The sequence below is a fragment of the Alligator mississippiensis genome, chromosome 5 (genome assembly GCF_030867095.1).
Source record: "Alligator mississippiensis isolate rAllMis1 chromosome 5, rAllMis1, whole genome shotgun sequence".
NCBI lineage: Eukaryota > Metazoa > Chordata > Crocodylia > Alligatoridae > Alligator > Alligator mississippiensis.
In genome coordinates this window covers 791,982-809,319 of record NC_081828.1, presented here as the reverse complement: position 1 = coordinate 809,319, position 17,338 = coordinate 791,982, and the positions used below count along the sequence as shown (strand labels likewise).

Here is a 17,338-nt window from a genome sequence, read left to right as displayed (position 1 = left end):
TTCAAAAAGACACAGTAAACTTTCTACATAACACACTGCCGAGCAAGTATTACACCACAAATTTCAACTAAATTAACTTCACAGTAAATTGCTTCGCCCCTGACAGAAGACTGTGTTTCGGGTTGAAAAGAAATTCAATAACACACGGCTGCCGACTAAATAAAATAAAGTATAGCTCTTAGGTTCTCGCTCATAAAAATGTAGTCAACAGACATTTTCTGAACCCCGAGAACAGTGAAAGCGCAAAGAAGGAAAACCTTATAATAAATACCACCATCTCGCTCACTAAGAACAATGTATGCTCTTATAAAGCACTGCTGAAATGATGTCCTCCTGTAATTAAAATTACACGGTCTTTTAATGCTTCTGGTGCCAAAGGGCAGAGTTAAGGCTAAACAGGCAACCTCAACAGAGGCGCTATACTGCACATATAATGCTGCTTTAACACAGAACATGACGCATATATAAAAGCGCCGTAAGAAAGAAGCAGGACGAAAAACATGTCATACCAAGGAGCCATTTGGGTACGCAGGTCCGACTGCTTTCCAGGATGCACAATGAAAGGTCTGGAGCACCGTGTCCCCGCTCGGTACAACCGAAGATCTTTGCAACTTTTATTAGAGACGCTCGCTTTGTTCAGTGAACGCTATAGCTAAACATTCAAGTATATGGCTAAATCAATCGCATGCGAGCTGAAAGAGTCCTTCAGCCGGGCACGTTTGATGATTTACTAGCTAAATGTACAGCACCTTCACAGTATATTTCTCAAGGGGTCGTCCCTTGCTCACATTAAAACCCATTCAGACTAAATCATGGAAATGTACTTCCAGCAAGGGCTAATTTCCATGTCAAGCATCAAATTTCTATCCTCAGCTATTTCAGCACTAGTGCGTCTTTAACACGACAAGGTATTTATTCATGTATTGAAGTCAGGCAACGTATTTTTTTATTCTTGCTTCATTCTCAAAAATGGGGACAGTCGAAACCATTTCTGCCTAAACTTTCAAAAAGCAAAACTACAAGGATGTTAGTGTCGACCAGAGGCCGAGCTGGGAAACGTTGGGCCGAAAGGTGCGAAGCCGGGAAAACGACCAGACACCGAAAGCCGTGGGTTATGCTGGGGGCTCTCAAGCAGCCGCTCCCGCTACAACGCTCGCGGCGCTCCCCTGACCGGCGTCCGGCGCGCTCTCCCCGTGGCACACGCACAAGGCACGCGAGCCGGACCGCGGCTCTTTCTTCCCACCCGCTCCCAAGCCTTCCCCTTCTGCAAGACGCACGGCGTGACCCCAGCTGAATCCGGGTGCGGGCACCCCGCTCTGCACGTGCCGCCATGCTCGTGCTCTTCCTAGCCTACGCCTCCTGAATTCAAAAGTCTTTCTTGCTTTTTGAGCGCCGCTGCCCCAAAACTTGACAACCTTCTAGGAGCAAAGCTCTTCCCGCTCCCCTGGCAGTGCCAAAAGGCACGCTGCTCCGTGGTGCGAGACACCCGAGGCTGCAGCCCACGCGCCAGCTGCTCGAGTCGAGAGGCGTTTGGGTTAAATGCCCTGCGGTCAGACTCAAACTCTTTGGCAGCATCTGACTTTCCCCTTCTCCGGCTGAGCTTCCCCCCATCCTTCTTCAGGTCAGAGGCGAGTTCCCGGCCAGGCGAAGTCTTCGGCACACGCCGAAACAGAGCTCCTCGCTGAAAGCCAAGCTCGTGCCAACCCTCCCTCCCTCCCTCTCTCTCGGCTGTTTCCTTCTCCAAGCAAAACAAAAGCAGCTGAAAAACTCCCTGCCAGATGAACGCGCTCCCCGCGCTCGAGGGGCTCAAAGCAGCCAAGCCAGAGGAGCGGAGTCTTTGCTTCTGCTTGGTTTTTGTTTCTCCACAGCCTCCCCACGTACCGTGCCGTGCAGCCGCGAGGCCTGGCCCGGCCCATCCAGCCCGCCACGACCGCAGGGGAAGGTGGCGCTGCGAACAGCGGCGCAGGCACGGCACCGCAACGGAGGCAACAGCTTCGCGACGCACCTCGCTAACATCGTGGGAGGCGATGCACGGGTTTCATCTAGAGCGGAAAATGGACCGAGCTGCCAAGCCCATTTTTTCCAGAGTCAAGGCTCACGAGCGGTTATCGTACAAGCAGCTTCAGGGGCAGAAAAAAGCCGCGCGAGCAAACCAGTTCTCTCTTTCCCGGGCTTTTGGAAACGTAGCCATTAACGCAGACTTCAGCAGCAACAACAACAGCCACACATGCAGCTTATTTCAGTGCGACTTCTCTAAAAATAGATGCAAGCCAAGCACGTAGGTGCCTCGCACTCTGATACACAACTACACGGGCTCAAGAGTCATCGTCTCCTCCTTCCCACATGGCAATTAACTTGTAAGGGCTTTTATGACTAGCGGCGGAGGTGAACCGGCAGGCTCTCCGCGCAGACCGAGCTCACGAGGGAAAAACGAAGGGAAGCAGCAGGAGACCTCCGAGAGGACCGTCCGCTCCCAGCTCCCTTCCTCTAACGCCCGCGGCGCCGGCCCCGGGACCAGGCACGGCTGCGACGTGGGGGGAACAGCGGCCATGGAGAGGCTTAAAGCAGTTGAGGTTTTCCCCAAAGCAGCGCCAGGTCCCCCGTCGCTATCCCAGGCAGAAGGTGCAATCTGCCCCGGGGCCGTCTTCTCCAGACCCGTCCTTCTCTCTGCATTTCGACCCGACAGCACCTCTCATCCGCGATTGCGTGGGACACGTTCGTGGAAGCGGCGTATTGCTAAGCCCCACGGGGCTAGACATCTAGGATAACACGCTCACGGACCGGTGCAACTGCAGCCGCGCAACACGAATCGAGAGATGCTTTGTTACTGATCCCGTCTGAGGCCACCTGGTCGCTCCCCTGATTGAAAGGTATCAAGTTTCAGTGCTTCAGAGGAAGCCCAAAATTAATTGAGATTCGAGGCAAAACCTGCTGATGCTGCCTACATTTCATTTCCAGATGCCAAAGTGATTGCCCGTTGTAAAATGTATTGTTTTGGTTTAATCTAACCACCAGGTGCCAACAACGCATGCATGGGAAGGATGTCTTTCTAAGGATTGAGAACTTCTGTATGTACCTACAACATTTTACCACTGCAAAATAAATGAGGTCTTGTCCGACCCAGACAAGCATTTGGTTCGCAAAGGGGCTGTGATTTATGCAGGATTTTGTTACCAATACAGCGCTGAGTTCTTGACATAAAAAGATACCCTTTTTATTGGTGACAGACTGTCCATGAACAGATGGAGTTTTTTGCTACGAACTTGCACGCCATCAAAACCTATTCCACTAAGATTTTGAGCAAGCATTTCACATTCTAGGTCCTTCATATAAACACGCGTGATCACCTAAAAGTAAGAAGAGTCCTGAAGCACCATCGTAACGAGCAGCTGCGTAATCAGAGACCCAAACAGGAGCGTCCACGCGATGTCTTTACGGCTTCCTGCCACAGCTCTGCCGGACACGAGAGGCCCCGTAATACTTGTACATCCCGAATCCATACAATGAAGCAGTAAGCGCAGCAGGCCACCCCGCTCCATCATTATTCACAGACAGGTTTTATTTCTCCGGCGCTCTATTTCAGCGGGCTGGTGACGGCAAGTCATAAGTCATTAACACAGAGCCCCAGCTTCCTGCGCAAGAGCTGCCAGTCCCCCGGACCGCGGCACTCGCAGCCCGTCCGTCTCAGAAACTCCTCGCCAGCCCGGCCGGGCGCGCTCGCACCCCGCGCTTGTCGCTGGGTTGCACGTGGCCTACAGCTAGGTCTGGAAAGGAGCAGCGGGGCTATTGCTGAGAAAGCCAGCAGATGATGTAAAGATCGGCGGGCTCGAAAATCACAAGGGCAGAGCTCCAACCAGGCGCTTGGGACCGTTCGGCGAGCTGGGCGCAAGCAAGGTGCACTTTAACGTGGCCAAATGCCAAGCCGTGGCTGCAGGGGCAAAGGCCACGGGTCTTTGGGAACGGGCGTCCTGCAAACCAACGACTCGAGGGTCGTTGCGGATAACCTGCTGCCCCCGAGCAGCGTTGCGGCAGAGGGCTACCCTCGTGCCCAGACGTGCTAACGGAGCAGCGAAGGGGGCAGAAACGTGGTGCGCTCCAGCTGTGAGACAACCGCTGGAACTGCTCCTTTGGAAGATGTATTGCAAGAACAAGCCTTACAAGCCAAACCGCCTGCAAGGAGCTCTGTCCACTGGGTTTATAAAAAGAAGGGTTCAAGGGATGACTTCTCCGTGGTCTCTAAATCCCTCTGCAAAGAGGACGCATTGACTGTGAGAAGTCTCTGTCATCAGCTGACAACGGAGTCACAAGATCCCATTCCAGCGTCCTCTCACCAAAGATCAAACGGAAACAGGAGGAACATTTTACAGGAAGGACAAAGCGTCGCTGCGAAAGACGCGGTACGTTCCCTAGCCCTCCGCCCCAAGAAGGATGGACAGCTTTCCCGGGCCTGCTCCCGCTCAGCCCCGGCTGTGAAGCCAAGCACAGGAATTGCTGGTTGAAGTTCGATGGCCTCTGCCGCATGTGAAGTCGAAGAAGACGACTGTAATAGATGCTCTTCTGCCCTTGAAACCTACAGATCTATGCAGAAGACAACGTTTTTGGAGGGCAGTTTTCTGATCTCTCTTTCCATGCCAGCCCAGCCAAGGAGAGGGCTACAGACACGCAAGAGACAGGTCTTCCATCCTACCAGCGAGCGGACGAGGAAGACGGCAGGAGAACTGCATCCGAGAGACCAACTGGCGGCTTCGGCAGTGGTGTCTCGAGGCAGGCTTCAGCTTCCTGGACAACGACCTGCACATCACGACGAGGGACATGCTCAGCTGGGATGGGCTTCACCTGTCCCCCAAAGGTAAGCGTGTGTTTTCTACTAGGTTGGCGGATCTCCTCCGGCAGGCTTTAAACTAGGCTCGTCGGGGGGAGGAGAGTACGAGGGCAGGGGAAGCTGTGGACCACCAAACCATGTGGCACCCACAAGGACAGCCCAGCCTGAAGAAGGAGGACACTGGAAACCTGAAAGCCATGGGGAGGCCAGCACTACAGAACAGGTAAGAAACAAGAAGGTAAGAAACAATGGGCCCCATGGGACTTGGAGCGGGGGGGCAGCAAAGGCACCAGTCGCAGGGCTCAAGTGCCTATATACTAATGCTAGGAGCATGGGGAACAAGCAGGATGAACTAGCGCTCCTGCTTGCACTAAACACCTATGACTTAGTGGGGCTAACGGAGACCTGGTGGGATTCATCCCATGACTGGGCGGTACATATTGAGGGCTATAGATTGTACAGAAAGGACAGGTCGGGGAAGAAAGGGGGGGGGGGGGTTGCGCTTTATGTCAGTGAGCAATATACATCAACCCTCATCAAGACAGAATCCGAGGCTGAGGAAGTAGAAGGATTGTGGGTTAGGCTACATGGGGGGCAAGGAGAAAGGGTTTTGGTGGTAGGGGTCTGCTACAGACCCCCACACCAAGGGGAAGAAATAGATGCGGGGCTCCTGAGGCAACTCTCGGAGACCATAACAGCTAAGGAGGCGGTAGTCATGGGGGACCTAAACTACCCGGACATCTGCTGGGAGACGCAGACAGCAAGGTCCCATCGCTCACGCAGGTTTCTAACCTGTGTACAGGACCTCCACCTGACACAGGAGGTGCATGGTCCCACCAGGGGGAATGCCATACTGGATCTGGTATTGGCAACGGGAGATGACATGATCGGGGACCTCCAGATCGGTAGCCATTTGGGAGACAGCGATCACCTTATAAAAGAATTCAACACAAGACGGCGAGTGGGTAAGGTAACTAGTAGGGTGAAAGTGCTAGACTTTAGGAAAGCTGATCTCATTGCACTCAGGCGATTAGTCAAGGACACACTGCAGAGTAGGAGATTTGAAGTGATGGGAGCCCAAGAAGGGTGGCTGTGCCTAAAGGAAACGATCCTTTGGGCACAAAGCAAGACGATCCCCGAGCGAGGCAAAAGAGGGAAAGGGGCCAGGAGGCTTCCATGGCTGACCAGAGAAATCCAGGGCAGCCTAAGGGCCAAAAGGGGAGCACATAAAAAGTGGAAACAGGGAGAGATCACCAAAGAGGGGTATACCTCCTCTGCTCGCGCTTGTAGGGAGGCAGTTAGACGGGCCAAAGCTACCATGGAGCTGAGGATGGCATCCCAAGTAAAGGACAACAAGAAATTGTTTTTTAGAGATATAGGGAGTAAAAGGAAGGCCCAGGGAGGAATAGGACCCCTGCTAAGTGGGCAGAAACAATTGGTGACGGACAGGGGGGACAAGGCTGAACTCCTCAGGTTGGACAAGTGGGCAGAAAACAACAGGATGCAGTTCAACAAGGAGAAATGCAAAGTGCTGCACCTAGGGAGGAAAAATGTCCAGCACACCTACAGCCTAGGGAATGACCTGCTGGGTGGCACAGAGGTGGAAAGGGATCTTGGAGTCCTAGTGGACTCCAAGATGAACATGAGCCGGCAGTGTGACGAAGCCATCAGAAAAGCCAATGGCACTTTATCGTGCATCAGCAGATGCACGACAAACAGGTCCAGGGAGGTGATACTTCCCCTCTATCGGGCGCTGGTCAGACCGCAGTTGGAGTACTGCGTGCAATTCTGGGCACCACACTTCAAGAGGGATGTGGATAACCTGGAGAGGGTACAGCGAAGGGCAACTCGTATGGTCAAGGGCCTGCAGACCAAGCCCTACAAGGACAGACTAGAGAAACTGGACCTTTTCAGCCTCCGCAAGAGAAGGTTGAGAGGCGACCTTGTGGCTGCCTATAAGTTCATCACGGGGGCACAGAAGGGAATTGGTGAGGATTTATTCACCAAGGCGCCCCCGGGGGTTACAAGAAATAATGGCCACAAGCTAGCAGAGAGCAGATTTAGACTGGACATTAGGAAGAACTTCTTCGCAGTTCGAGTGGCCAAGGTCTGGAACGGGCTCCCAAGGGAGGTGGTGCTCTCCCCTACCCTGGGGTCTTCAAGAGGAGGTTAGACGAGTATCTAGCTGGGGTCATCTAGACCCAGCACTCTTTCCTGCCTATGCAGGGGGTCGGACTCGATGATCTACTGAGGTCCCTTCTGACCCTGGCATCTATGAATCTATGGATCTGTCCCCCTCCCAGCATCTCTCCGTGCACCGGGCAATCAATACCAAGGCTTGAGTACAGCAACTTTCTCGTGAAGGCAGAAGGCAATTCCAGCCACGAACGTTAGTCCCCATTTTTCCTGTCATCATAAATTGACACTGACAGAAAACGAGCACATCCTACTGCAGGAACACGGGTGCATTTAGGCAACAATGGAGGGGGTTAATAGGGGCTTTAGCTCCGTGCCGCTGGGTCTGCGCAAATACAGGCGAGAGTCAGCTCTCACGCTGCCATTATCACTGAAGTCGCTCTCCCCCTCGTCTGACGGCTGCGGAGGAGATTGGCACGGCACGAGGCAGAGCGCAGCGCGCACCTTCTCTGCCTGAAAAGCTCGGAGCAGAGCATCCCCGCCACAAAGCCGGGGCCGGGGCCACGGGAACCTGGGAAGAGAACCGCTTATCACTTGTTGGGGGACTTTTCCCCGCAGTGTTTGCTTTGGCTTCCCCGTGAGCACCGCTAGCAAAGTCCGCTCCTAGGAAAAACCTGGGTGTTGGAAGGGGGGTGGGAGGGCTCGCCACAAAACGAGGTCCGCGCCAGGTTCGAACTGCTGCAGGCTGCCACGGGAGAGGCGGGGGCTACTCTGAACCTGGCGTCACAGGAGACGGAGCACGCGGCCGAAGCAGAACAGGGCATGGCTTTTCAGCGCAGAAGACAAAGGTCCCTTGTCTGGTTGGAAGTTGGTGCTCACCTTCCTCCCCAGGGAGCCTGCAAGATTTCCACAGGTCACGGGAATTCAGCGACTAGGCTGGAAATGTTAAGGAATCCATCTGGGAGGATTTTCTGAACATGCACACGACGGCTATGGACGGGAACCAGCCACCAAAAAGCACAGCTGAACGGGGACAGGAGGGCAAGCGCTCCAACCCGGCCTCGGACGCTCCGCTCCGCTCCGCGCTGCGCTGACTTAACACGCGGCTCACTTATGTCAAGGATGCTTTACACGCTTCCCTCAAACCTGCGCTGATGAAAGTCGTCAGGCTACCCAAACACATCACAGGTCGGAGCTGAAAGAACTGCTCAGACTGCTATTTAAACACCTGCGATGCACATACACGAGTATCCGGATTGTACCTTACGCAGTTCTGTGCATCGTTTTGGGGACTCGTGGACCAACACAGCAGCAGAAAACAGGAGAAGATAACTGGTTTTGGCAGCAGAGGAGTCTCAGGCCTAGACGCAGACGCAGACCGCGAGTACCTTCCTCTCCTAGCGGACAGAGCGATAGCAAAGCCGCGGCCGGTACGTGCAGTCTCTGGGGCTGATCGCTGGTGAGTCACCACCGGTCATGCAGGCTGCAAAGCAGACAGGGCACGGCTGAATCACCCAGCGGGGAGCGGGGAGCGGGCAGGTTCAGGGCCAGGCCCCAGGTACAGAGGACAACGAGAGCAAACAGGCAAAGGTAAAGCAGGAGTGGAAGGGAATACGGTAACAAACTCCGCGGTGCTTCCCCGCCGCAAAGCCTGCAGACACCACGTTACATCCCAACCTCAAAGGTCCCTGGCAGAACACAACTCGCTCGGGGCCATCACATTTCTCAGTTTTTCGAAACACCAACAATCCTCCAACATCTTCCAAGAAGTTTTGACCTCCTGCTCTTGACCCAAATTAGTATCTAAAAACCAAGGCTTGTGGCAGAGGTCCACACCTCGCATGTGTGACCATCCAGCGCTGCCAGGACAGAGAGGCTTGTCAGCACTTCTTTCCTCCATCCACACCAAGATAATCTCCCTGCCCGGTGCCAGACAGGACTGCCATTGCTGCCGCTGGTTTGCTCTAGCCCCTCTCCCATTTCTTCGATAAGCAAAAATGAAGTTCATCCCAAATCTTCAGAAATCTGCAGAAAACTCGCGAGCGGTGAATCACGGCACGCCCTGCAGCTGACCTCGGCTCCACCGCAGCTCTTCCATCCTGCAAGGTCGCTTCGGAATTAGTTTTCTTCCGCGAGCCCTTTGAAATCCTGCTGCAGATAAACCAAGATGCTTTTGGGTTAGAAAATATTTCTGGTGGGTCATCAAGTCCACCCCTCAGCTAATGGAAGCCATGCCCAGAACATCAAATACAAAGCTGGATTTTGAAAAAAAGGATTGCTGATGACCTCTGTTGAAAGTATTGATTTTCTTCCTGGTCGCCCCGCATTTTCATTGAAAAGAGGTTTTCTCTCTCTCTTTCCCCTTTTTTTTTTTTTATTAAAGTAAGCAACGCATTGCAAAGGCCTGAAAAGAGAATCTTTTCCTTGACAATTGAACTGAACATTAAATGAAATCTGCAAAGCCATTTTTCCTCTGTACAATCAAAAGCTGACAGAAGGGGAAGCAGGGAGAGTGCATAAAGGAAAAACATGAGCAAGCTGAGGGAAAAAGTGTAAAACAATCATCCTGAATCAGCTCCAAGCTGCTCTAATGGAATTAGGGTCACCCTGACAGAAACACAGGCACATCACAGAGAAAATTTAATAATTTCTTCACCGCAGTCGGCAAAAGCAATAGAGGTTTGGAAAGTACTTTCTGCCAAATTAGCACTTCTATATATAATGCTCACGTGTCCCTTTTTTGCTCACCTGTACCTGGTACCGTCTCGGCAGACAGCTCTGTGTTAATGCTGACCCTATTCCTTTCCTAGCGAGGGAGTCCGAATGAAACCTCTCTTCCGAAACAATGCCTCGTGCTTAACCTCTGCACGCCCCCCAGCCTCAGCACGCCCGCCGCGAACTCCCCGCGCGAATGCCACCGTGCATCACACATGCAATCTGCTTCGCCTTGCCTGCTAATGTCTAGCTATGTGCCAGCTGCCTAACTGTCAAGACGCTACGGTGGCAGCGCTGAAATCTGGGATGACAACGGCGCTGGAACAAAGACACGTACGACAGGGAAGCCCCGGATCCGAGCGCTCCGGAGCGACCTCCAAACCGTGCGAGAGCCGGCTGTCGGAGACGCGGCCACGGCCCTCTGCCCGCCATGGCTTGCTGCTGATCGCACACACTGAGGAGAGGCATCTAGACACCGCGATAAACCTATTTTCCCTGCTCCGTCACCTTGCATCAGAGGAGAAGGGAGCTCTCAGCAGCCCGGAGCCTGGCACCGCTGCATGGGGAGAGGAGAGGACACCACGGCCCGGCCCAGCTTCAAACCCACCACCACGGCACAGGCCACCCTGTTCTGTGCGGCTCCAACCCCGACACAAAGGCCACAATCTCCACGTCCAGGGCAGGCACCCCTCGCTGGGACCGTCACTGCTCCGACGGCCCAGGCCAGCCGGGCACAACGCAGCGAGGGAGCCACCGACGCTGTGCACGCTCCCCCGTCACTTGGGGCGTTTCTTCCCACTGGCCCACAACGAGGGCAATCCACACCGGGACGTTCCCGGGGCCCGAGCAAGCAGCAATGGGCAGGAGCAACCTGCAGTGGCCAACTCCCCGTCGGAGCCAGCTCTCGGTTAAACAAGTGCTGGCTGTGGGGGCTTCAAGGTCACGGCGCTATCGACCCACCTGCCGAACCCAGAGCTAACCCCGTGGTTTTGGGCCTGAGAAAAGGGGAGGCCTGCGGGACGGCTCTGCCTCTCCAAAGAGATCGTGCTGCATGCCTGGGCGCTAGCCCGGGTCTAGCACCGGGGCTGCAAAGCAATGCCCGCCCAGGTCCATTTAGCCCTGCAGGAGTGCCGTGGCCCTGGCCCTGCAAACGGCCCGAGACCCCCACACATTTTGGACCCCAGAGAGCAATGCTCTTTGTCCTTTCCGGCAGGGCAGGGCTGATAATCCTCTGGGAACTCAGGCTCAAAGGCTTAGCGCAGCGACCGGATCTGGCGGGGCCCCACGGCCCGGTCCCATCCAGGCCCCGCGAGGAGGGCGGATCTGTGACCTGGCCCCCAATTCGGGGCCTGGGGCAGTGGGTGACTTGGCCCACGGGAGGAAGGGGGTATGGTGTAGCCCCAACCTAGCCAGGGCTACACCAGCTGTGCAAGCAAGGGGAGGTGGTCAGGCCCCACAGAAGCAAGGGGCTGAGGATGGCCACTAGCCTGGCCGTGCTGGGGGGGTTGTTGTCCAGCTCAGACCTGCCCTGTGGGCTTGGGATTTTGGCAGCAGGGAAGGGAAGGGAAGGGAAGGGCAGGGAAGGGTGGCAGTACTGCCACTGCTCTCCTGCTGCCAGATTTCCAAACCCGTGAGGGGCCGGACCCAAGGCTCGGCAGGCTGGCGGTTGAGCACCCCTGGCTTAGAGGATGAAGCCTGCACCCCTGTATTGCCTGGCTCCAAAACAGGCTCAGATGCCCTCAGACAGAGCGAGCCGAGCAAATGGTCTCCAGCCAGCGGTGCCCAGGAGACAGGACCAGAGCCGAGGGCGGCCGCAGCTGCAGCACGACGCTCCCACCCAGCTGCAGCCCTGGCCCGGGCAGAGAGACCCCGCCATCAACACCCGTTCCTCCAGCCCCTGCAGAAGTGTGACGGCCGACTGAAAGGACTCTCGTCTCCCCTCCTGCTCCCTTCCACCCTCCCTCAGCTGATCTCCATCACGTACGACCCAGTCCGGATCTCCATCTGGCACAAAAAGGTGCAATGCCCCCCCCCCAGGCTCCATCGTGTGTCCCGGTGACGTTTGTAAACCTGAAGCTTTGCTACAAGCCTGGTTCACAGATTCATAGATGCTAGGGTCGGAGGGGACCTCAATAGATCATCGAGTCCGACCCCCTGCATAGGCAGGAAAGAGTGCTGGGTCTAGATGACCCCAGCTAGATACTCATCTAACCTCCTCTTGAAGACCCCCAGGGTAGGGGAGAGCACCACCTCCCTTGGGAGCCCGTTCCAGACCTTGGCCACTCGAACTGTGAAGAAGTTCTTCCTAATGTCCAGTCTAAATCTGCTCTCTGCTAGCTTGTGGCCATTGTTTCTTGTAACCCCCGGGGGCGCCTTGGTGAATAAATCCTCACCAATTCCCTTCTGTGCCCCCGTGATGAACTTATAGGCAGCCACTAGGTCGCCTCTCAACCTTCTCTTGCGGAGGCTGAAAAGGTCCAGTATCTCTAGTCCCTCCTCGTAGGGCTTGGTCTGCAGGCCCTTGACCATACGAGTTGCCCTTCGCTGTACCCTCTCCAGGTTATCCACATCTCTCTTGAAGTGTGGCGCCCAGAATTGCACGCAGTACTCCAACTGCGGTCTGACCAGCGCCCGATAGAGGGGAAGTATCACCTCCCTGGACCTATTCGTCATGCATCTGCTGATGCACGATAAAGTGACAACCTGAACCCTGGGAGAGAAGCAGGAAAGCGGCTGAGGATGGCAACGGGAAGCAGACAATGTCAGCAGGCCCCGACGCTCACAGGCTCTGGGCACCTGCAGCTCCCGGCGCCTTCGCCAGGAGATGGATCTGTGCACAGAGCCCCCGGCAGCCATCAGTGGCGGCCTGAGCTGCGCAGGCACATAAAAGGGCCCCGCGGCACACACGTACGTCCATCCGTCAGCTCGAGCACCTCTCCTCCTCTCCAGCGCCTGCCCTGACCAATGCTGCTTCCAGGGAACAGCAGGGACCGAACTCCTTAATGACCTGTGCCTGCCACGCTCAAAAACCTGCGCTCCAGCTTCGCGGGGGGATTACCAGCAGCTTTATGCCTTCACAGCAAAGGTACGAGGAAGGGAAGGTCATCCCAGTTCAAAAACGCAAGCAGGCAGGCAGCAGGTGACTTGGGATATGCCCTGGATAGAAGGAGATGAGGAAGGAGGGCACCTGTCACCAGAAGAGAGAGAGCTGCCGTGCTTCAGATACAGCCCCACAGATACCTTGGACTAGCCCCAGCAAACGTGGACGGCCGAGTTATGAAAAGCAAGGCTGAATAATGAGCCTGTGAGGTTTTCTGCATGATGCATAATTCATTTGCTAGAGAGCTCCTGCTTTAAAGCATTTCCAGTAGCCCACTGTTAGCCACGTCTGCCCTCCTCCCCGCTGCATGAGGGCTTTCCATTCACTGCTTGTTCCCTTCCCTGCGCTGGGCTGATCACGGCTGGACGTGGCAGCTGCACACGAGTGTCAGCACAGCACAGGCGGACGCGGGCTCAGAACAAGGCACCGCGGCACTGAAATGTTCTCGTCCTGTCCGGCTGACACGTGAGCCTGGAAACGCAACGTATGACAGGGAAGGGGGGCTTACGCTGTCCTCTGGCAGCTCTCGTGAAGCCAGCTGACCTCAGAGGTGCAGCTTCAGTAATGAGGAGACGGAGGCTCGGTGCAGAGCGAAAGAATAGGGAAATTACAACCATGAAGAATCCCAGCGCCCTCCCCAGCAAAAAATGCAGTGTAGCCAAGTCTTGCTAATGGAGTCAAGGCCACGGTTTCAATCTTGTAGCCATGAAACATCATGTTCCCCTTGGAGGGCATCGCTCTCGTAAGCAGTTTGTGTTTCAAAAGCATGGAGCAGGACCACAGCTTTTTCATCCTGCCCCCAGCTTCCTCAGCCCCGGCACGCCCTGTTTATCTGCACGAAATGCCTGGCAGCACGAGATCACGAGGCTCCTTTTCCCCGGCTGTTCCCTCGCTGCACGTGCGGTAGGCCAAGGGCATTCAATGTTAGATGAAAGCAAGTTCTTAATATTTCTGAGGTCTTGGAAAGAGTTTGGAGGTTACTTACTGTCTGCCCCAGCCGAAGGCATCAAGCAGCACAGAACGACTGCTGGCACGATGAATACTGGGACGCAGAAGTTAGGCACCATATTCCAACGCAGAGCAAGTCCTCTCCAGTCTGGGACAGGGGGTCGGTACATCCAGGGTTACAGATGCAGACTTACTCCTGCAAGCCAAGAAAGAAGGAAACATCAAATATTGTGCCAAGCAAGAAGGTCAAACAAGGGCCTCCTCCCTGCATCCCGCCCCACAGTCCAGCTCAACCCCACCACCCACCACCCTCCCGCCCAGAGGTTTTGAAGAAGGCAGAACCATTTTCCAATTTGGCGGCACTACGTTGATGGAGCTACAGCGAAGCAACAAATGCATCCAGGGCTACGGACCCTGCCGGCCTGCTCCGGCCCATATTACAGCGTGGCCTGCGAGGTCTAACGACCCTTGCAAAGCAAAGCGTGCGCATCGGATACATTATCCCATTTGAGCTGGGATAACGCACGGCGCTCCCAGGCATTTTGGAGGAGGGCTCAAGCCCTGACAACACGGGTACGAGGGCATCCTGCCTTCTGGGGTTTGGGGACTTTCTGGCACTTTCCTACGAACTACCAATACCGACACGTCTTGGTGCCGGTTACTGCTGCATTTCGGGGGCAAGCCAACTTCTGGCAGAAGCAAAAAGCGTTCGGCGAATGCCAGCAGTGACGGTGCTCAGGGAAACCTGTGGGAAATCTCCGGAGAGCCCACCAAGGCAAATATTGACATCATGCCGTACTACCAAAGAGTAGATGCGGCTGCTGCTTCCCTCTCTTACTGTATCTACACAGTAAATCTCTGCGTATGTTAGATCATCACACAATGCAAAATCCTTATTTACGTAGCGCCTTCTACAGCCGAGACATCTGGGAGTACTTTACAAAATAACCTAGTTCTCTCCTCCGTGCAGAGAGAACAGAATACTGATTATCCCTTTTTTCCCCTTTTTCTTTTGAAATGTCGTGTCTGGGGCCAAATCAGTCCCAACGTCTATCCAGTGAGCAGAGCTCACTCGTTCGAGCCTGTATGGCACTACCACCGGCAAGTATCCTGCCACCCAGACTCTTCATCCTGGGCCTTCGGATAGTCCCCTCCTGCTCCACCGCCTCCATGCAAACGGCAACGCCAGCCCTGCACGCTAAAACAGGCCCTTCAGAAGAGCCCGACATCCAGCTTCCTTTCCATGGGGCTCCCCCCACAAATCCTCATTTGTCTCCCCCCAAAGAGTTCCTAAAAGTGCCATGAAGACGCACTGCTCTGCAAAGACGGGTACAGATAGCTGTAACCCAAAGGAAATGACTCGCCCGCATGGTCTGCCCTTTGCTGGCCAGCTCTCGAAATACTCCAGTGCCAGGGAATGAGAACAAGGGCCTGGACAGACCACGGATGCTGCGCCTCCACCCGCATGCCACGCTAGCTTATCACCCCAATGGGCCGAGCCCTCTTGCATGCCGCGCTGCGCGCCTGGCCCGTCTGCAACGCCCGCCGAGGGGGACCGGGTCTGCCCCGTGCCGCGTCCCCCTTAAGCAAGCTCATCCCGGCATCCCCTCCCCTTGGGTTTGGCAGTCTTCCCACTGCACTGCCCAGCCGTGCCCTGGCTGTCGCTTGTACCCAGACGCACGGGCATCCCACGAGCTCTTTTACAGCCTGGATATTTTTACACCGGGTTCCCCCGAGCCTGCCTCCATGGTCCGGCACCGGGGCAGAAAAGCCAGGTGCCGCCTTAGGCGGCGTTGCTGCCCATCTCCCCCGGCGCAGCAGCCCCTTTGTCCCTTGGCAGGATGAATCCTCTTCTCCTCCTCTTTCCATTGTGGCTGCATCTGTGGGAAAAAGCTGTCTCCATACAATATTTACAACTCTCCAAATTGGAAAGCTTTAAATTTTCATAAACCGAAGTACCCGTCATTCTGGTTTGAAATTGAAAACAGGGAAAGGGCTCTCGCCCATGGCGAGGCGCGCTGCTCGGCCCCGGCCCGCGCACGCCACACCTGGGGCACGGGGACCGCGCATTAACCCCTCGCAGGCTGGTTCCCCCGCTGAGGAGTGCCTATCTGGACCCGAGGCTACAGCAGCTTTCTCCTCGGGTAGAGGGGCTGCGCGAGGAGGAAATCGCCCACAAACCGAGAGAGACGCCGTTCAAGAACGAGCTGAGCAAGAACGCGCAGACTGGGTATAAAAGAGGGCAGCGGAGACGCAAGCGAACCGACCGTCGAGACGTGCTGACTCCGCTCCCGTTGCTAGTCCGCCCGTCTCCTCCTGCTCACCGCCCCGTGCCTTTCTCCGGGCTGCTGATCCCTTGCAACCGAACGCATCCTGCACGTGAAATGACCTTCGAACCCCTCTAATCTCACCTCTCTGGTTAGCCTCCCACCACTTAGCTGGCACCTGCGAGTGCAGATACCACGGGGCAGCGAGCACAAATGCTTGCACGCTCTCGCTGCCACTTCAGCATCGGACGGCGAGAGGATAAGATGAGCTAACTCAAAACGCTCGAGCACGGTGCGGGGCTAAATACCTGGGAGGACGCCGGTCACAATGCTGAGTTGAGCACCCAAAAACCCCTACGTTTAACGCCAGGATTACCAAATGTCAGTCAAAGAAATCAAAACGTTGATGGGAAAATACAAGTGAGGCAGAAGGCCAGCAGGAAAAGCGAGACTTGTTTAAAACGAAGCCAGGAGTACCAGCGGTTCCTGCAGAGCTGGGAAATCACGGCTGCGAACAGGCCCCACCGGAGGTGGCAGCATCTGGGTTCAGAGGAGTGATTAACTCTAAAAGGTTGAGAGAAATCACGACAAGCGCTGAATGGCTTCTGGCCTCCACGGACCCCTCGGAATAAAAAAACTGAGCTGCAGCCGATGCCAGGGGTCATCGGCCACGGCAGCACATTAAAGAGATGGATGAGAAGTCACCAAAGAAAAGAAAAAAGGCTGGGGGGAAGGGCAGAGAGAACAAGAAGCACTTATTAAAATGAAGCTACTTAGAGACAGATGCTTGAACAAGTTGAAAACCTAGGGAGGACAACGAACATTAGACTCATCCGAACTCCGGCAGGACCTCGCTGCGTTTGCGATCGCGTGATAAAGCCGATGCCATCTTTGTTGAGGGGCGGTCCTCCCCAGGAACCGCGCTAATTAACCGCCCAGCACGTGTGCAGGCGCCCGCGGTGCCGTGCTCCCGTCTCGGGAGGACAGACCCGAGGCGTCCCCGCTCTGGCCCCGGCACGCGCAGCACATCGGGACACGCGCTTACTACGTGGACGGCACCTCGGCGGGCTGCTCCCTATGCACCAGCCAGGAGGACACGTGGCGTTCAGGAGGAGCTGGCTCCCTACTGTGCAAAGCAGCATCCAAAAACTGTAGGGTATCCAGCAGAAAACACCACTAATTAGAAACCGCCTGGGCAAGGCTGGCATCCAGGGTGGATCGTGAGCAGTAAATGAAGCAGGCACTTACTTTATTAACAGTAACAATAATAAATGGTATAGCTCAGCTGCTTCATTCAGCGCGCAGCATCTGATCTGTGCGCTGAATGAACGAGGAAGGGGAAGCCTGCAT

General features: G+C 55.3%; 1 protein-coding gene across 7 annotated transcripts in view; it reads right to left on the bottom strand.

Annotated features, from left to right (window-relative positions):
• Nucleotides 1-17,338, bottom strand: part of PTPRF (protein tyrosine phosphatase receptor type F) — a 409,613-nt gene that overhangs the window by 230,093 nt on the left and 162,182 nt on the right. For all 7 annotated transcript variants that reach the window (XM_059727694.1, XM_059727699.1, XM_059727700.1 and 4 more), the window contains one exon: nt 13,759-13,917. In XM_059727694.1, the coding sequence (XP_059583677.1) occupies nt 13,759-13,891 (133 nt within the window). In that variant the 5' untranslated portion in view covers nt 13,892-13,917. The remainder of the gene's footprint in view (nt 1-13,758; nt 13,918-17,338) is intronic.